General features: G+C 45.3%; 1 protein-coding gene across 1 annotated transcript in view; it reads right to left on the bottom strand.

Moving 5' to 3' along the window:
- CACNG4 (calcium voltage-gated channel auxiliary subunit gamma 4) overlaps nt 1–17,394 on the bottom strand; it is a 43,062-nt gene extending 25,668 nt beyond the window's left edge. The window contains exon 1 of the mRNA XM_027749720.2: nt 17,085–17,394. Within this exon, the coding sequence (XP_027605521.1) occupies nt 17,085–17,307 (223 nt within the window). The 5' untranslated portion in view covers nt 17,308–17,394. The remainder of the gene's footprint in view (nt 1–17,084) is intronic.
- Between the last annotated feature and the right edge of the window lie 3,651 nt (nt 17,395–21,045).

The following is a 21,045-nucleotide window of genomic DNA, read 5'->3' as shown; positions in this document are numbered from 1 at the left end:
GTCCCCAGGCCTGGGCGGGCTCCCAGCCCCGCTCCAGCCCCATGTGAGCACAGGGCACTGGCTCAAATCGCTATTTTTGAGCAAGGCACTAGAAATAATTCATGGACGTGCAAGTTAAAACTCGGCTCAAAAATGACCCTCTGCCTCAGAAGCTTAAAACCTGAGAGATCTACAGCAGCAGATACTGAATTTCATTTTAGCAGGTTCTTTCCAGCTGTTCTGCTAAGCTTAGAACCTCACCCTGCATTTCTTCACTTTAAGGATCTTTTCTCATGCAAATATGTCCAATTCTAGTGTTGTGAAGAATCTGCTCCTTTAGCTGGACCAGGTAAGGTCTTGCACCAAACACAGAGATCCATTTCTTACAGTGAAAGTTCAAGTAACAAACATTCAACTTCTAAGGGCTTAAAAATAAACTTGTAAATACTTCATTAATTTGTTTGATGAAATGAACCAAGGTTTGGGGAAGCTGGAAGGTGCAGGTCTGCGTGTGTTGACTGTGAGCAACAGCGCAAAAGGAAAATGCTTTTTCATCCATATGAGCTTCTGTAAATTGTGTTCTATTCTTAGGAGAGTAAACATAACATTAAAAAAAAATGTAATAATTTAAATCTTGCAGGAAAAGAGGCAGGAGCGATGGGAACCTCTGAGATGATAAATGTATGAATTTATTCCACTGCCACTGTGGGTTTTGAATTAGGGTTTTTTTTCTTTTATTTCTTGTTGTTGACAAGCAGAGCTGCATCGCTACACAGCTCTAATGTTTGCAGATAAGGAAATCTTGAAGGTCAAAAAATTCTATTCTTAGTTATTCTTGTATAAGGTAATCTTCTTTTGTTGGTGACAATGTGGAATGATCTCATGTCTCCATGGGTACTTGAATCATGCCTGTCTAACAGCAACAGCCTCCACTCCAATCCCCTCCACTTAAGTTCTTACATAGAAAATCCAAAGATATCTACAAGAAAAGTTAAATGCAGGATGCAAATGATGGACTGGAGCAAACACTCTCCTTTAAGAAGGCACACTGTGCCAGTACCACACTCATGCACAACTGGGGGGAGGAATTAGCTTCTACTTGACTGTGACCAGCAAGAATTTTGCCAGGAATCCTCCAAAACAAAGACTGGGTCCAACATATCACCAGTGTTTGTTATAACACCTACAAACAGATATCAAAATTGATAAATTCAGATTGGTAACTTTGTCCCCATGGCAGCCTTGACCAGAGGGATGCACAGCAAACTGAGCTGAAATCCAGATTATTGGGGAGAGGAGTGAGACCAACATCTGCCCACAGCAGATCATGGAAGGTTGTGGCAGGGAAGCACAGAAGTGTGGTGAAAAGAAGGTGAAAAAAGAAAAAAGAAATTAATAATGCTTTCCCATGTTTCTGCAGGTTCAGCTCAGTGCTCTAATACCCACTTTCCCTGACAGTTTTCTAACATCTAAAAGGGAGAAAAGAAAGTGAAGAGGAAGCAAAATGTGCAGGCCCTGGTGGTGACAAGGCTACAGCTCTTTGAATGTCAGCTCTTCTCCCTGCTGCAGCATGAAAGGTCTTTGCTAAACCGAGCTTTGAGCTGATGTGGATGGATCAGGCACATGAAAGACCAGGAGCCACAGCTTCTAGAGGCTGACAGTATGGTTGTGGATCAGGACTTCTGCCTTTTTCTTGCCAATGGGAGGGACCGAAGTCTAAATTTGGGTCTTTGTGCTGAAAGTCTTTATACAATCTTATTTTAAGGGGGGAAAAAAGCCCCACGACAACAACAAAAAAAGAGTCCTCTCTGGGAAGGGGGATTGAGCAGTGTAAGCTGCACTTAATTCTTCTTAATATCAGGATTACCTTTTTACTAAACCATTTCTGACCCCAGGAGGATGCAGCAGTCAGGTAAACCAGAAACCTCAGCTGGAAGGTTGGACTTGCAGTTTCTGGCAACAGGATGGTGGAAATCAGATAAACCAGCTTGTACCTACCAGCTCTGTGAATTAGCACTGTCCTTGCATTTCACTGTTGTACAATCAATTTTCAGAATAAGAGCCTTTTACCTGGCCAAAGGGTTTAATTCAATCCTGTAATAAATGGCCAGCTAACAATGGGCCAAACTCAGCTTGGATGTTGCTCTAGTTAATTAAGAAGAGTAGCAAAGGGGCTAATTTTGGCAAGGAGTGGTGAAGTGACTGCCTTCAGAGGCAGGGAAGAAAAACCCTTGCTTAGCTCACTGCATCCAGCTCTTCAAATGCAAATTAACCTGTCAACATCTGCATGCAGCCACCCAGGACAGCTGCAAAAAGGAGCTCCCTGCACCCAAAAGAAGGGCTGGGAATGTTTAGTTCCAAACAGCTATTTTGTAAAATAATTTCTAGTAAATAAGAATACATTTAAAGTGGTAAACTGAGCATCTGCTGCATGAAATGAATGGAGGACAGCATGTGAAAAGAAGCATATGTCAAGTATGCACTTCAGATGCATTGACTACTTGCCTCCAAAACAGAGAGAATTTAAACATATTTGCAGCAAACACAAAAAAAAAAAAATTGCCTTTGCAACCCAAAGAAAAGCCTTGAATAACAGCACAAGTTAAGCTTGGCCATACCTTACCTCTCTTCCAGAGAACAGTTAGCTGGATTTCAGCTGCTGCCTGGCTTCTTTTCCCGAGGCACCCGTCAGGAATGCCAAGCCCAGGCGGCTTTTGTTGGGAGCAGACAATGTCCCTTTACCAGCACATTTAAAAACCCAGAAGCCAAGTCGCTGCTGGAGACAAATCCTACCAGATTTGGTTCACTGGAGGGAAGAGAGAAAAACACCCCTGTGCTTTTTACAGAGTACCTTATCTGCCAGTGTAAGAGACAGTGACATCCTTACTGGGGCTGATTCCGGACAGCGGGAACCGTCTCCGGCGCTGGAAGGGCATTGCTGGTGACTCAATCTCTGTCTTCAGTACGCTGCAACTCAGGGAAATTGCATTTCAGTATTTCCTTGAGCCCATTATCCCCAGACAAAATCTCTGCTGACTTGACTGAAGCTCTTACTTACAAAACAAGTACAGGGTAAAGCCCCTTCAAAGAAGGATTTCAGCTCCAAGGGGTGAAACCTGTCTTTGTGAAGAATATTTGGTGGGAATATTTTTCTCTTGCTTTCAGGATTGCAGGGTATAGGACCAGCTCTGATGTCCTTCTTTTTTGTGAGAGGAATAATCTCCCTATCAAACCTGGCAGGTGTGTGAGGTCTGTCTTACCTGCCGAGGCTTTGCTAAGGTTTTGGTTACGCAGCCAAATCTCGTGGTGCATCCATCTCCTATGGTCCTCTTAGGAGAGAGGGAAACCAGAATGGAAACAGGCCAAGAGCAGCTTCTGCAGAAACCCCTTTGCTAAGATAATGTGGTATAATTAAATGGGACTCATAAATCCCAGAGTTATAAAAACCCATGGCTTGTAACAACACTTTTACTCATCTATGGGTTTTTTCAGGCTGAATCAGGGCTGAGCAAACAGTAAAGATCTTTGACTCAGTTGACAGTGTTGGGCTTTGTCCTATTCACCTTGGCATCCCGTAGCATCTTACTAACACAAAGTGAGAAGGAAAAAAGGGGAAAAGCCTCTAGAAAATCCAGAAACCTGCCACACACAACTGTTGTTCGCAGGGAGGACCTCAGAACGGAGACATCTCTTCCCGTCCCTCCTCTGCTCGTGTTTGCTTCAATGTTTTTTCCCCCTGATCCCGGGAATTACAATGACAGGAACGAAGAACCACCATTGTACTGGTGATGAACTGACATGGCCCAGCAGCGGGGCTGGGATTTAATCCCCTTGGCTTGCAGAGCAGCACAGTGTGCTATTGAGCGCGTGTCCACATGGCAACAGCGGTGGCGCTCCAAGAATTCCATTTCCACGGCGCCCCTGGGCCTTGCCTTGACATCTTCATTGTTCCAGGGTGAAATCAAAAAAAAATAAGATAAAAAAAAAATAATTCAAGGGCAGCGTAAACGCAGTGCAAAATCCAGAACGCTACAGAACAGGGTTGCCTAATGGTTAATTTAGAAAGGAACATATCATTAAAAACGTATGAAGGTGGCTACATATTGATGCTGTATAAATATTTAAAGGGATGCCTCTCGTAAGGGCAGAGTTCCAAGCTACACCTAAAATAACGTGTGTGAAAGAAAATTAAACGAATATTTCACCATTTGGACTTGTTTAATCTGCCTTGGAAAGGCTTTTTATGCCCAGCTACTGAGCATTAGTATGGGAAAGGATATCAGACAAAACTCATTTCTGGTGTGATTCTACCAAAGTCAGCAGAGTTAAAGTGAAGATGATTTTTCTGGCCTTTTAAATAGAGTGTAATTTTCTCTGTGGGTAGTTATTAAACGCTATTGAGAGAGATTGTGGCTGCTGTTGGAAGGGCTTTCTGGAGAGGTCACTCTGTCCCATGTGAATAACACCAGTGACAAACCAGGAGGTTTGTAGTTTTTACAACTTGAAGAAGCTCCTGGAGGCTCTAACGCCACCACACGTCACTGCCTGACCCAAAGCTAAGAGCACACATCTATTCTGAGTTGAGATACCCTGGCATGACATCCACTCCTACAGCACAAGAATTCTGCCCGTAGAAATGGCTTAAAATATTGGAGGGGGCATTGCAAAAGATATTCGTGTGGACATTCGGTCCCATCTCCCTCAGAGAGGACGTGTTCCTTAAATTCACTGTCTGAGGCTCAACTGCTCCATCTTGACATTTTGGGGCTGTCAGGGTTTCTATGCCTGTCACCAGCTCTCCTGCCTGAGATGGTCATTCCCTGTCCTTGTTATCTGGGACTCGGACTCCTGTCCCCTGCTCTGCACATGGATCAGCTTGAAGGGTCCAAAAACGCTCAACAAGGTACCCACAGCATGTGCCCTCCCTTCACTCACACCTCCAGAACTGCTCTTTCAAGGCACCTGGGTTTTCTTTCTGCCCAAGGACCTGCCCTGTCTTCCAGAAATCAACCTCCATCCTCAGGCAAAGCAGCACCAAAATTCGGATTGTGCAAAAATCAAGATAAATCTTGGCTTAAATGGAGGACTGGGGTGGGGGGGGAGAAGCAAACCCAGAGAATTATTTAAGCATTTTACAAAAAGCCTAACACCCTCTTGGGATGAAAATGGGAACACATGAGACCTCATAATTTATATATGTATTAACTTCCCACTGGTGAAATTAAAATGCAAAATAGTGTCTCTAAACAAAATTGTGGAGCTCTGTCCCTTGAGATAGTTAAAAAATGAAATGGGCAAAGCATCTACCAGGGGATCTGTTCTTACCCTTGGAGGACTTTGGGCTGGATCGTAGACATTTCCTCTCTCTCACAGCCACAATGCTGAGCTCCAAGAAAGGATTTGTCTGTGCAATACAGTGAAGCTCAGCAATAATTACCCATTGTGCTCTGTGATGAGCCATCCCTTTGGTTCTTCAGTAACCCGTGCACCTGGACTTTAACTAAAACCAAATAATATGCACAGAAAACATTTTTATGTAAGAGGAGGTGAACATCACTAAAAATCAGAGAGCCTTTGTATGGCATGCCAAACTGCTGAAGCGAAAAAATGTCTTCAGTGAAAGGGCTCAGATGTGAGCATGTTTCAGTGCACAGCTCCAGGAAAAACTCTGATAATAAATGTGAGCTTGTTATCGTTGCTTTTCAGTGGGAAGTAAAGCCGGAAGCAGGGTCGTGCTGGCTAATTGAAGCTTACATTTTCATTCAAGCACTGCATTTTAATTATAAACTGGTGACACAAGTGTCACTTAGTTCTTACCCTGTTTTAAGTGTGCCCACGTATAAAAAATATTTTCAGTTATTAATTTATTCTTGTGATCGTGTTCATTATCCTACATTATGTCTACCAGGCACGTGTCTAATGACATGTTTGATACACGCTAATTCTTATGCCTCTTTTAATACAGGGCTTACACAGACATTTTAGGCTGAACACGGTGCCAGTTGGCCACCAAACCAGGTGCACATTAATGCTATAAAATCAGCATTACGAGCTGTGTACCCATATTCTGGCCAGCTGCAAGCACTTGCTCAGCCCTCCCCGGGGCACAGCAGCCATGCCAGAAAATGGGATAACCTGTGGGAGTAGCTGCATCCAGCACTGGAGCCTGGAATGCTGACGGCGAGGTCCTGGCTGCCCAGGTCTGGCCCTGGTCCTGAACCACTTGCCCTTGGTCCAGCTCCTCCGATCCTGCAGAGCTGAGCATGTTGGCTCTTTGTGTGGCCAAAGCCCTGGGTAAGGCTTAGAATTCAGGTGGAAAATTTCTGGCCTGTTTTTCCCTCTCTAAGGGGTTTTGCTGCTGTGCCCAAAGACTGTCTCCAGCTCTTGTTTGCCCTTTATATACAGAAATTAAAATAAAATGAGGGAAAAGGTCACTGGGAATTGGCTACCAAGAGAAACTAAGTAAGTCATTAAAAATCAGACCTGGAGTACAAGTGAAAACAAGGGAAATATCCCTTGAAAGCAAGTGATGAGGGTAAATCTCTTTAAAAGATATGGGATGGAATAGGATAGCTATGTTTTTCCCCTCTTAATTTGCTACCAAACCTTAAAGAGGATTCTATTTTAATAAGCACCACTGTAGCGGGACACTGCAAATGAATTGTTGGAGCGGCTATAATTCGCAGTGGTGCTGTGAACACAGCCCCAGCATCATCCCTAAACACTACATGCTTTATTTCAGGTCTTACATCTTTAAGGATCCCAAAGCACCTCGGAACCGTCTGCATTTGTCAGCACTAAAGGCAAGGACAAGAGCACAGCAAAACGTGCAGGGCGAAGGAGAGACACTTCCCACCCTCTGGAGCCAACATTCAGTCTGCTGAGGAGAACCACGGGATGTTTAATCTCAAAATTAGCAGATAGCGGCGTAGTTTCGGATAAATATTTTTGGAAACACCTAAGTAACTTAAAAAGCGAAATTCGGTTGACTCTCGATGCAACGTAAGCTCGGACAGAGGTCATAAGCCACAGCCTTTGGAAAGACGACTCGTTGTCGTGGAGAAGCTTTTGTTGACAGACAAAAATGTGTTTTCACAGTGGGCAGAGCTGGGGGGACGTGGACCAGCTCTGATCCAAACATAGGGTGGGCACATCCAAGCAGCTCCGAGCTTGAGCCAAGAAGCTCAGCCTCTTGCTACGTTCGTTGGCCTGGGTTCAGCTCGAGCATAAACGTAGAGGGGCTTTTGGACTTGAGCTCTTTGCATCCTACTGGTCCATCTGGAAGAGGTTGGTCTGTCTGCAAGGAGCACACTGGTGAACCCAAAATTGCTGTAATGGAAATAACTGACATCCTGCTGCTGGACAGCAGGAGGGTGAGGACACAGACCCAACTGGTCAGGGTTAGCAACTCAGGTTTAAGAAACCATTTCCAAACTGTTACCGAGCTCCCAGATTTATTAATTGATATTTTATCGTGTCCAGGAGAGCTCTGCTTGACACTGACATTTTCCGACAGTTCCCCTAATAAAACCCAGCTGAAATCATTAATAATGCTCCTGAGCTCTAATTGGACAGAATAAACTGCTGTCAGTCGGGTGGATGGCAGGTGGCAGAGCAGGACTAGGAGATGTTATATCTGGGAGGAAGCAGAGTCTGGGGCTCTTTCTTTGCACTGGAAATCAAGCTCCTGAAGTTTTGGTAGTTCACAATTGCCCAAAAATCGCCTTCCCACCCTCAGCAGAGGGAGATTAACATCCATTTTGGGCTATTGACTTCACTGGCTCAAGTCACAGGGCTCTGTTCAGTGAATTCGAGGGCTGCAACCCCGTTCACGATCCCTGCGGATAAAAATGTGCTGCGACACAATGCAACTTGCTGTTCTATCAGCTGGCTAAAACCAGACTGCCACACAAAGAAACCAAGTGTAGCTAATTTTGGATTAAAATATATGCAAGTATGTAAAGGAGCATTGCTGTGGCGTACTTGAATTTAGAACATCCGCTGGACAAAGATGATTAAAGCCCACTGTTGCCATTAGTGAGTCATACACGAAGGAGTATCGCTGGCTTTCATATCTGGATACCTTTGAAAGCTCAGCCTAAATAGTCACAAGGTTAAGAGTCTGTTATTTCATTTGCTTGCAGGCAGCTGAATGGCTGGGGGCTGAACTTTTAAAAACCCCAAGAGTGTGGCAATTCTTACAAGAAAATCATCTTGCTATCACTGATAGTCGGTGAGCCATGAGATAGGTATGCACAGCTCTAAGATAGGTATAAGAAATAACTTATGTTTTAGATTTGATTACATTTAGGCAATGTTCCTCTGGCGAGGTCCTATTTCAAGTCATAATTGCAACATGTCATGGTTCCTTTTTAATGCCTTGCAGCAGCAATAGATAAACTGTGCCTCTGGGATGCAAGGAAGACAATAACAATCCCAACGTTATTGAATGCTATATATTTGGACAGGAGAAAATATTTGGTCATCCATATTCTACGCGAGATTGCATTATTTAAAAAGTATAAATGGGAGAAAACTGATCTGAAACCCCCGGCGGAGAATTGGCAATGACTTAAAAACAGTTATTAACCTAATCTGAAAAAAAAACCCTGGCAGCTCAACAAGGGTGGTAATTCCTCCCTGAACTGGGTCCCTCTCCCACTCCAACAGGGGATGCTGAATATCTCTGAAACATTTGGCATTATCAAGCTAACGGGACTTGCTAAGTGAGAAACATTCAAAGGGCAGAACTAAGTGGCACAATTCCAAAACAGCAATTAAAAGGCGGAATGCTTGAAAAATAACAATAAAAGAGGTTAATTTGTATCAGGGCTTGGCAACTGGCACAGGAAATACTGTAATTCCATAACGTGCTCTCCCTTCATCCGTCTCTTCGTATGGTGACAGCATGTTTATAATGTATCATTCCTTCACATATAAGATTTGACAAGAAATGACTCAATTCTGTTGAAGAAGAACTTACAGGGCTATTTGTAAAGTGAGCAGGAGGCTGGAAAAATCCTGGGAAACAGGTCAAACAGGTAGTAAGAAAAGAAAACCCAAACTCATACCTTTGGACAAGTGTATTATTATACATTTTTCATTGTATCATCAGGATGGCACAGAGTTAAGATGCTCAAGATGCTCAGGAGTTAAGAAGATAAACTAAAAATCCTAAATTTCTACCTTGGGCAGTATCTATCGGTTTTCTAAAGGAAGATTATTGCACTGTCATTGAAAAGTTAATTTCTGAGGTATCTTTTTAGCAGAAGGAAAGTTACAACATTTCAGCAAGGAGAGGCGAAAAGAGAAAGAGAACAAAGATATTAAGATGACAGGATGCCACAGGAAGGAGGAGAAAGAGGGGCTGGACTATCTGCCAGGCTAAATCAAGAACTGCTTCAACACTTTCACTGCATTTGACTCACAGCATGCAACAACTGGCAAAAATGCCCCCAGATTCGAAGGGAAATCTAGATAAAGTCTGTCTAGGCTGGGCTATCCATCCTGCAGGCAGCTCGCCCAGAGCCTTACTATTTTGAGATAGCAGAGAGGCCACTTGTCATTAATACTATGATAAATCTCAATCCAGAGGAAGCCTGGACTGTTGCTGTGGTCCCCAGCACCTCTGTGTGCCCCTCAAAAGAGTCAAAACAACCACTCTGAAAGAAAAAAACACGAGCTGAAGGCCAGGAAAGAGCCACCTTCCATGCTAAAATGTTGAAGATAAAACGAACCGATGTACTTTGGGGAGTGGAGACAAATAACTAAAGGAAACAGCTATCTGGGAGTAGGAGAGGGGGGACAAAATATATTGTGATTTAACACATCAAAATATGCTGAAAAAGTGGGAGGCTTTAGAACAAGGCAGAAAATAGCACGAAGCCCTGCACGGTGCTGGAGCTGTCTACTGGAAACATCCCTTTGTTCTGAAAGTCATAAATGTGTATCAGCCTCTCAGACATATGGGCAGTTGTGCATTTATCCTGTTTATTTTACTACTCCTGTGCATCCTGCCTTGCCATCTGTTGGTAGGAATTTGGATGCTGAACCGTAAGTCTGCGACATAATAAATACCAGTAAACAGAAATCTAAAATGAAGATAAGCACCAAGTCATGTTTGGAAGCAGGACCAGTTTTTCAGTTTGATAGTTTGATTTATTTCCTGAGATGAGTCTTGGCTCAGAAAAGAAGGACCAGCAGGAAAAGGTCCAATTGAAGGGACAGATCTACAATCCCTTCTCTTATATTGGCTTCATATTGGCATAATTCCACTGCCTTCCTAGAAAGCAGTTAAATTCATGTAGGTGGAGAATCAGACTTAATCCTGTCCCTCAAGGAAGACATGTTTAAACACCAAATATTGCATGTATAAAACATAAGTTGCAAGCAAAATGCTTCAAACCCAGTTAAAGTAGTGTTCATGCATCTTCTCTGAGCTGGGCAGCCCTATCACCGTGTCCTAGTTTTTCCACATCTTCGTTTCCATTTTATTATTAGAATGAGAGGAAAGTGGGTGGGAAGAAAGCACAGTTATCCCTTCTAGTCAGGGGCAGAAAAATAAAGTAACTGGCCCCAGATCAAGCAGAAAACCTACTGAAGCCCAGACTCACAAGCCCATCCATCCTCCTCCTCCCCCCTCTCCATTTTCAGTTTGGGGATACAGGAATTATACAGAAATTGCTGCTCTTTGCCACACAGACCACAGAGACACCAACTAAATAGCTGGGAGCTGAGAGGTGTTAATAAAGACTTCAAATTACACTCAGTACCTAAGCACTCCTACCTCCTCAAAGGAATTAGAGATGAGATGAGATGAAAGCAGTACCTTTCCTTCCTATATTTTTTCTTTCTTTCCTGTGTTTCTGCAAAGATACACAAGGCGACAGAATAAAGTTATCAGATATATTCCCCTTCTTCCCCAGTTTTTTATGAGGTTCAGGTGTTTTGCACCTGGGAAGACTGACCAAAGCTACAGGTTGGACAGCACGACCTGAGCAGACTGTGACCCAGAGAATGGGACAGGACCTGCTGGAGGAACAATCACTGTGTTGAAATCTTACAGGAACAAAAAAATACATTGTTGTATTCTCCTGTTTTACCAGTTTATACTGGTGAGGGTCAGCAGAGCTGCCAAGACCTGACGAGGTGCAACAGCAACGAGCTCCTGCCAGTACCTAAAAAGAGTCATGAAAGCCCACGGCAGAAGGTCAGTTAAAGGTAATGGCTCCTGGAAGAAGCCCAAAGACTACATTACATCATTGCAAAGGTCCTCACCAACCCCAAAATGACTTACTATGGCTCTGACAGATACTATCACAAATGCCATCTGTCAAATCCTTAGAATACGCAGAGTAATTTTACACAAAACAGAAAAGCAACCACAGCACAAAACAGCCACAGGTGTCCTATTTGTACAGCCCAGCGTCTCCTTGGCTCCTCACAAAACACTTCTGAAACCTTCACAGAACAATCCTGAAACCCAGGTAAGATTAATATTCTCCACATTGCATCTTGCACAGATGAAGAAGCTTTACAGCTGGATTACAAATGTGCTTTCCTTGGTTTCCAGCCTTCGGGGAGCATCGCTAATGCACACAAAGTCTTTGGGTTCTAAGTTTTGCACTAAGATATCTGACATGCTGAGAGCCACGAGAAAGAACTGAAACCTCCGTGTAGCCTGATAGCTCCCTACTGGCTATATAGTAGATCGAGTTCAAGAAAGCAAATTAATTCATTAAAGTGACATATATTCAGTCAACTGGCTTCAGATCCCTGTTCCATAGAGTGTCTCGGGAAGAATGGATGTTTTGTGACATCAATACGGTCATTTGAGAGCCTCTGTTAAAAATGTTCAAAGAGGTGCATTTAGGAGATCTGTGCTTTTTTTTTTTTTTGTATTTGAGAACAGATAACACCTTAACCCATCTTCTGCTGACAGTTCCTCCACCACAACCTTTCTCAGTATTTTAAAATATTTTTATACTACGGACAATATTTCAAAGGGATTGAACTCTGCATCCATGAAGGCAGCTCTGAATGCAGAAACCCTCTCTAACAAATGGAATGCTCTTAAAAAAAATTAACCTAAAAAGGCTGTTAAAAAAAAACACCACTCCATCAATTGCTGGCAAAACTGTGCTGCTTCAGCCACTGTTGCAACGCTGACAGTGGAGTGCTAAGAATTGCTTTTAAAAACAATGAGTAAAGCACATGCACTTTCCCAACAGCACATGTTTTACCAAGGAAACGGAGATGGCATGAGCAGGATGCGCGGAAAGAAAGAATGAAGACACTGGCTGAATCTCAGCAAGGTCCGTCTCTAATGGGTTTGTATTTGTTTTGAAAGATTCATGGATGAAAGTTCACTCTTCAGCAGTGCACAAAATGCATATATATTGTCCTAGAAATAGGCTATGCATCATAGAACAAGCTTTTCATGGCAGAGACACCCATTTGTGTATTCTCCATTTGCAGCTTCTTTTCTTTTCATGGTGTGAGTACAGGCTCACACGCCTGGAAAGGTTGAGAAGACCAACCACTTCTTAATGTGCCTGTGGACACAACCTCCAAGGCAGGTCGTGTCTGATATTAGAGCGATTTAACATTTGCTCTTCACCAAATAAAACTTTGGCCATTGCATTTGAATATAAAGCCCGCATTGTATTTAGTTTATTACCAACAGCCGTGCTGCTGGGACTTCATAGCTGTGCTGGGAGAATACTAAAGAATACTCATTCTCTTTGGATGAGCCATGAATTTGCAGTATTGATGGAGAGCAGCCTGCCTTTATTTACTTGCCTCAAACATTTGTATAAGCATTTTTATTTTGTTTTCAAGGGTATCCATGGAAGCAGCGCATGCGGGCGCCGCGGTTCCCGTGTTCGTGTGCTTTCATCCGAGCTGGAAGACCTGCAAACAATTGTGCAAATGTGCATTCGTGCAAGTTTTCAAGTCATAAATGATTTACTCGATCCTTCCTCCCAGTTACAAATGTTCCAGCCACCCAGTCAGGAAGGACACGTGGTTCCACGTGAATTAAATAGCCAATTGCACCACTTGAAAAGTAAATGGCGAACAGGGAATACTAAAAGCAGTAGACACAATGGGTTCAAAGACATTCATATGCTGAAGTGTTTAATAAAATACTCTTTGAATAAATTTAAATTACAAGTACATTACTTGCTTTCCTATCTTGATGCCACAGAGCCTGCAGAGCGCTCTGTTGTGAGCTGTCCTATTAACTTCAGCATGATTGTGCACCAAGATAAGCAGTTTCAGTGGATAAAGTGGTGTTTTTAACGTATTTTTTTTCCTAGCCAAATATTATAACAGCAGATCCTCCTTGTGAATAAGATTGTGAGAGGCTTGCAAAGCTGTGCTGCACGTTTACCACAGGAATAGGGGCTGCTGGGAAATTAGGGTGGTTTAATCTCTCTTTCTCAGGTTAGGTTGACCATGAAATGATTTTTCATTTGCTGTGTGTGCATGACCCTGCTCTGCACCATCTTGACAGGGACCCACAGCCTGTGACAACAACCACAGCTCACGTGTGGACACGGGACAGAACAGCAGCCACCTGAAACGGGGCTGATTTGCTCCTATTTTTCATTTGTGGGTTGGGGTGCAGGTTTCAGGTGTGGATGGCTGCATTGGGGCTCCACCAGAAACTCCTTACTGTGCTGACATTTTAACTTCAGCTGCCAAAACTGTGGTTACTGTAGATGTCTTGGACCCAGAAAAGCAAAATCCAGCTTTGCCAGGGAGCTCCTGGGCCACCTCACTGCAGAGGCTCAGCCAAGGAACATCCACTTCTGCTCTGTGCACATCCACACCAGGAATTGTTTTAAACAGTTTCCCACCTAAGGCAATTACCTTGGCTATAACTTCTAAAAATCCACGCAGAAATAGTGCTATTATTTAAAATCCACTCAATGAACCTCCTACCTCCACCTTTGGCAAACACACTAAGAGAACAAAATTGGGATTATACAGAAAGGAGTTTGACTGATGTATCATTAACGCTGCTTCTTGAGTGACTAAGCTCCATAGTAGTATCGACTACTAGTACTGAAACATGATTTCATCCCCAAGACAACTGCAGCTCCAAACAAAGATAATATGCTGGATCCTCTGGATCCTTAAGCTGCATCCCTCCAATCATTAAGACGCAAATCTCTTGTAAAATGCTGTTTCAAAGTAAAACAGGAAAACACTGAGGAACACCTAATAATTTAATTAGAAGGCTATTCTTTTCCGTCCTGATTCAACAGTTTTGTTCGGAATCTTGGAATTGGGGATACCGAACAGGTGATTGTTCAAAATCCAGCACACAGGTTGTTTTATGGATATAGTTGAGGAACATTTGAATGGGAAATTTCAACTGACCTGAAATTTGCTCAGCAAAATGCTTTATGTGTGTCAAAAGCAATTTCAGAGGCTGCTTAAGGCATTTTCAGCTTCTGCACATTTGTGTCTTAGATTTGTCTTTTTGACATGAGTGAAATGGCAATTAAGACCATTAAAATAAATTAAGTAGGTTTTTATAATTATTACTCCAAAACACAAGAAAGTTCCAAAAATAGAGTTGAAGCCAGACCATTTAATCCCATATAAACATCTGCAACTGAATTATTTTCTTGCTATGTATGTCCTTGGAGTTGCAATATTATCCTGATATTACTAAAAGACCCATCCACTCCAACTGAGCGAGGTTCTGAAATGATCAAGGGAGTGTTGTTTTAAATCACCTTCTAGAAATGGCTTTACTATTACATGAAACAAAGGAGTGTTTCCATGTTGAAACCAAAGTCCCATGGTATGGTTGAAAACATGAATATTTTAATGCATCTATAGATTTAATCTTACAAAACAGAACATACTGAAAAAGTAGGAGAGAGCGTAGTCTCTGCTCCTCATCTCTGTGAACAGATGACAGCTTTCTCAAATTGTCCATTCTTAGCACATATTTGACAACTTTAAGATTTGTAACTTCATAATTTGATTATGAGCATTTGAATTTTGAGCAGAGCAGCTCGATTGCTGTCGGATGGATGGGTCCCACGAAAAGCCTTTTTATCCCCCGAATTGACAGGGATTTAAGCTTCACTTGCACACAACTCCTGGGTGCCATTTTTCAGCAAATGCCCTGGCAGATGCAACGTGCTCAGGGAGGCACCAGCGCTGCCCAGTGATGCGACGAGACTGGAGATGAGCCGCGTTACTGGGCGCTGTTTCAGCGCTGCCCATTTCTCACAGCTCCCCTGACTTCTCGTCTTTTAAATAAACTTCTGACTTACAGTTGAAAATCAAGGCAAAAATTCCACCAGTCAAAGCTGCATTTCGTTTCTATGTATGATATCACTGGGAGATCATACAGAAATCCTGACATCGGGAAACTCAGGGATTTTTCACGGAGATGACAGGCCCATTCTGGCTGAGCAAGCTCAGCAACTCCTGCTAGATGCAAACAAACTTGTTTTCCATGGAAAAGACACTAGGACAAGCTCAGTGAAGATCACAGGATTCATTTCAAGTGGAGGAAGCTCAGCATCTCTCAAAGCAAACTCCAGAGCTCTCAGATGCAAGCCCTCGTTTTCCAGGTGCCATAAAAGCCCATGTTGAGAGTCAGATTCCCTTTAGGAGTCATAAAGCCAAACATTGTTATTACCCGTAAACCTCCACATTTCAGTAATTCTTTCTCTCTTGATCATCTAAAAATATTGCCTTGTCCTACAGCTATTCTACATATGCATACTATTACCAGGTAGCAAATCCAACATTTTAGGGGAAAAATGTTACACTGTAGCCTTAAATTGTTAGCAAAAGGAGAAGATGAGAAGAGACGTGAGGATGAGGTGCTCCTACCACGCCACAGCCTTTTCTGGGGAGAAAAAGCATTCTGAACACAGCTGAGACTCTGACCCAGAGCTGGGCTCGTCTGGGCTGCGCCGTCTGTCAGTTGGAATAAACCACAAACCCAGGCTGGCAAAGTTCACGTGTGCTGAGCTGGGCTGATGGAAATGGGTGCACAGCACCCTGTCCACCAAGTGCATCACCGAGGGGAAAAAGATTCCGGGATACCCCCCACCCCCGGGAGCCACAAAGCAGCTCAGCAGAAGTGAACAGCTTTCCTCCACACTCTCCCATTCCTCCACACTCTCCCTTTCCTCCACACTCTCCCTTTCCTCGGGCATCACGGAGGCTGCTCGCAGAGGGAATGGACCCAGCAGGTGAGGGGCTTCAGAGCCCCCGTGGCCACGGCCCCTTTCCTGGGGATGTGCTGGTTTCCCACGGTCAGAACTCCCCGCTCTCGCCTGACAGATGTGGTTTCCCACCTGGGCTTCCCGATCTGCTACGCCAAATCCTCCGAACACCCATGTGCTCCTTTGTCCCGGCAGTTACCGCCGCGCCTTCTCCACAACTCCATTTTTCAGAGCGGGAGCCACATGTTCGGCCTCTGCGGGGAGCGGGGTGTCCCTGCTGCCCTGCTCAGCCGCTAGAACACTCATCTTTTTATTGTTAATATCATTCAGCCTGACCCTTGGGCTGTATTAAGTAACCTCGAGTCCACAGCGAAGCACCTGAGCGGCGGCAACACCACCTTCAGCCGGGCTCCCGGCGTGTGTGTCTGAGGCTACACTGGGAGGAACTGGAGTTCCCGCTGTCCTGCCCGAAAGCTGTGGCTGAGCCCCAAAACCCTTGAAGCCAAAGTCCCGGGGGGGCGCCAGCTCCGAAGCCTGCAGGGCTCAGATGCGCCCCAAAGCACCCAAAAGCCGCGACCCCGCCAGGAGCCCCCCAAAGCCCTGAAGCCCCGGGGATGGCCGCGGAGCGAGGTCACCCCCCTGGGCAGCGCTCCCCTGGGCAGCGCTCCGCATCCCGCCGCCGGTTCCCATGGCAATGTCGGAGATGCCGGTTGCCACGGTAACGCCATCCTCCTCCTCGGCCGTGTCCGAGGCACCGGCGCGGCTCCGGCCCCGGCTCCGGCTCGGGCTCAGCCCGGCGGCTCCGGCTCGGGCTCTGGCTGGGCTCTGCCCTGCGGCTCCAGGAGCGCAGCCGGGTCCCCCCGGGAAGTTGCTCCCCCCTCCCCGGCGCGGCCGCGGTACCTTCGAGGCAGCAGATCCTCCAGAGCCCCGAGTGCGTGAGATCGCCCCGCGCCTTCCGCGGCGGCCCCTGCGCCTCGTCCGTCGTGATGTTGGTGCCGTTGCAGATGTGGGCGCTGGAGTAGAGCCAGTAGTCGGTGCCGATGGCGATGGCCATGAGGCTGAAGGCGGCGAAGGCGCCCACCGTGGTCAGCAGCATCTGGACGCCACGGTCACACCACACCATGGTGCTTCATAGTCCCCGCACGGGCGCGGGGGGCCGCACGACACCGCCCGGCAGCCGCCGCCGCCCGCGGGAGGCTCCGAGTCACGGGGCGGGGGGCGGAGGCGGCGGCGGGGGCGCGGCGGGGGGACGGGCGGGCGGGGGGAGCCGCTCTCGCCGCCGCGGGGCCGGGCTCCGCCGCCAGCCGCGCCCCCGCGCACCGCCCCGGCCGCGGGGAGAGGCAGCGAGAGAGGGAGGGGCGGCCCGGCCGCGGGGACGGACCCTCCCGACACCCCCGACGTGATGCTGGGGATAGCCCGGCACCCGGCCCCGACCCGCAGCGCCCGGTCCGCAACCCGAGCATCGCTCTGGTCCTTTGGAGCGCCGCGACACGTCTGAAGTGTCCCATCCCAGGTTGGATGGGGCTTAGAGCAACCTGGGCTAGTGGAAGGTGTCCCTGCCCATGGCAGGGGGTTGGAATGAGACAGTCTTTAAGGTCCCTTCCAACCCAAAGCACTCTGTAATTCTATGAAATTCAGAGGGGATGAAGGTGTGAGTGTTGGGTGAGTTCGGCTCTCAACCTGCAACGCTCCAGAGCCCAGCCAGGGTCTGTCTGCAGAGCAGGAAGGTGTTGCCCACTCAAGGGGTGCAAAGCTCTACACCTTCACTTCTCGCTCTCGGGTGGGCTCCACACCACTTCTGCTGCATGGGCTGCCCTGGAAATCACCGTGGAAACGGTGCCCAGCACGGTGGGCATGAGGTGTCGCAATTCCAAGAAGATGCCCACATTGCTGGGGAGCTACAGCAGAGCCAGCGAGGGGGGTTAGCCATGATTCCCTCCCGCAGCCTCGCCCTGCGATTAGTTACGCAAGGAGGTTGTAGGCAAGTATTTGGGTTGCTGGTTTTCTCCTTTTCGGAAGGGGATGGAGAGAATCCAGCACCTGAAAATATTTTCCTTTGGAAAACCAAGGGGAGAAATATCGACACCATTTTTGTCGCGTTATCCTGTCTTCCACCCCTCACTCTCATCACTGCGAGTTGACAAGTCGGTCCTGCCTCCACCTCATCCAAGTGACAAGCCAGATGAATGGGAAGGCTTCCTGATCAGCTAATGCATTTGTGTGGAGGGAACGTGGCAGCACACCAGTTTTATGTATATGAATTAGGGAGTGGGAGGACAAGAGCTACAAACCTCGAGAAATACAGCGCTCTTGGAGCAGTGCGTGGATGGCTGCAGGTGCTTGTGTGACTCCACTGCTCAGCATACCAACGCAGGGAAGCTTTTCAGCTGCTCGTCCTTTTTCAGAAAAACTGGGAAGGCAAAAAGCAAATACAAATTAAAAGCTGGTCTTTTGTTTCGCAGAGGCCTCGGCAAACTGCTCAGACACGAAGCCTATAAACACAGAAGAGCTCCCAAGTTAGATGCTTGGGTTAAGCATGTAAATTATGCTTTTCTTTTCAGTTTTAGTTTGTAGGTCTATTGGTGCCTTTGCAAAAATCACCTTCTAAATGAATGTCTCCATTAGGGATGGAAGAATGAAATCAGGTAAACTCAAAAGCAGAATGAAGCCTCGTTCAAAAAACCTGGATTGAGCATTTAAGTTTAATGAGGTTCAACAAACTTCTCATTTAAAATATATGTTTGTACCTCTGGGCTTCAGGGGTTTGGACAGAGTGGGAAAATGAGATACTGAAACAGCAGGAGAGAAGCTATTTCCATAGCTTTTTAAACCTATCGAGCCTTAATTAATATTATTTATTTGTATTACTGTATTGCCTGGGAGAGATGCTTATGGCTGTCTCTCCACAGAGAGGAGCAGAGGGAGGGGAAGGGCTGGGTGGGCTTTAACCAGGGCAGGGATCCCACATGGCACAGAAATGTCCTCCTCAAGTGCTCCCAGTCTACATACACCACAAGAGACAGGATAAATGGTGTTGGTCTGGTGGCTTCCCAGCAGCCTCCACCAGCAGAAAGGGGACACACAACACCAGGGTTTCCATGGGCTCAGAGCCACCAGCCCTGCAGCAACTCTCCTATTGATTGTGCAAGGTAACAGCACATTAACAGAATTTATTCATAAAATGTCCTCTTCCTTCCCCACCCATTTTTGCAAAGAAGACATCTGTTTCTGTTTCTACTGCCCCGAGAGAAATAACTCAGGCTCCTGAAGGGTTACAGAGCAGCATCTGAGGCAGGCAATCATTTTCTGCCCAAGCTATCTTCTTTAGTTTAAAAATGTTCTCTATTCTTTTGAAATGCATGAAGTAGATTGTGGGAGAGCTAATATTATATTCCACTACTGAAAGCTGGTGGAGTATTTTACATTGATGTCTGGCTCTAGTGATTTTCTAAGGATTTTGAATTCATTAAATCCAACCATTGAATAATCTCCATTCGTGGCGGAAGGAAGGCAAAAGTGCTTACAGTCTTCAACAGCAGAAAAGCATGTAGTCTTTTCTTAAACACAAAATCTGTCTGACCCTCTGTATGTAGTAAAGGTTGCCCACCATGTAACCTTTGATTTGCAGACTTTGCTTCTGATACAGCCTCATAATACTGCCATTGAATGTAGCAGCAGAGCAGCCTTGGCAGGGTGTTTTGCACTGCAGTAGCCTCCTCCATCCTCAATCAGAATTAAGACCCAATTGTTCCAAGCTCAGACCAGAGACAGAAGCTCAGGACAATGAGAAGAGAAAGCCCCACAGCACCCCCCTGTAATTTGGCATGACACTGTGCAAGGACAAGAGTCCAAACCCAGAAATAATTCTTACCCTGGAGAAACAGAAAACTTGAAACAGAATTGTTTTGATTCCTTGACGTTGATGTTCGAAGCTTAAAATGAAATCTTGTGCCTGATCATTTTATTTCTGAACTGAAAAACAGTTACTTTGGAGACGAAACTTTGGCTTTCGCTGAATTCAGTGAGAGCTGTCACTAATAAAATCTTGCCCCAGAGACATCACTGGTATCAGAAGAAAACTGCAAGATGTTACCATTGAGCATTACTGCTGCTAAGTGTCAAACACATTGACTTGAACAGATTAGGTTTTTTAATTTATTTTTTTTTTTAATCTATCATCTAGAAAAATAACACTAGAATTTCACTAAAAGAAACTTTTGGCAATTGCTCAAGAAGAACTCGAGAGAGTTCTTTTTCAGAATGAAAATAATCGCTTCATTTAAACAGAGCTTTTGATGTAGATACAGTCTAACCATCATCAAAGCCCAGAACAGATATTACATCCTCCCTTGTTCTCCCTCAGCTTTTAGCTGTATGCATGTGAGAATGAATTTCAGCATCTAGGAATGTCCTAAAACTATAAGTGGTGATTGTCATCTCCTATAGGTCTTGGTGTCTTTCCTATCAAATTTGATGCTGATATTGAGGAAAAAAATCCTTAATGACTTCCTTCAGATTATGCTATGTATGGAGAACTGGAGAAATGTTTCATGCATTTTGTACAGTCTTGGATAATCTCCTTTTGTCCACAGTTCAGTGGTGGGATTCAATTCTACTCACTGGATTAGCAGCAGAGCTTCACACCTCCAGCCTAAGCAAAGTACCTTTCAAGAATTCCGAGTGTGGCAGAAGGTATCAGTTATGTCTCAGGTATGTTTTAGGAGTACTACTAAAATTGTTCCTGGAACTACATTTTCATGTACTTTGTACAGATTTTGTAGATTATCATGATACCCACTGAACTACCTTAGGAGACCTTTGCAGAGCTGGATCCAAATTACTTGCCAAGCTCATAAATTCG

This window comes from Pipra filicauda, unplaced genomic scaffold (genome assembly GCF_003945595.2).
Source record: "Pipra filicauda isolate LSUMZ 115617 unplaced genomic scaffold, ASM394559v2 scaffold80_size11013439_pilon, whole genome shotgun sequence".
Taxonomy (NCBI): domain Eukaryota; kingdom Metazoa; phylum Chordata; class Aves; order Passeriformes; family Pipridae; genus Pipra; species Pipra filicauda.
This window is presented reverse-complemented; position numbering and strand designations above follow the sequence as displayed.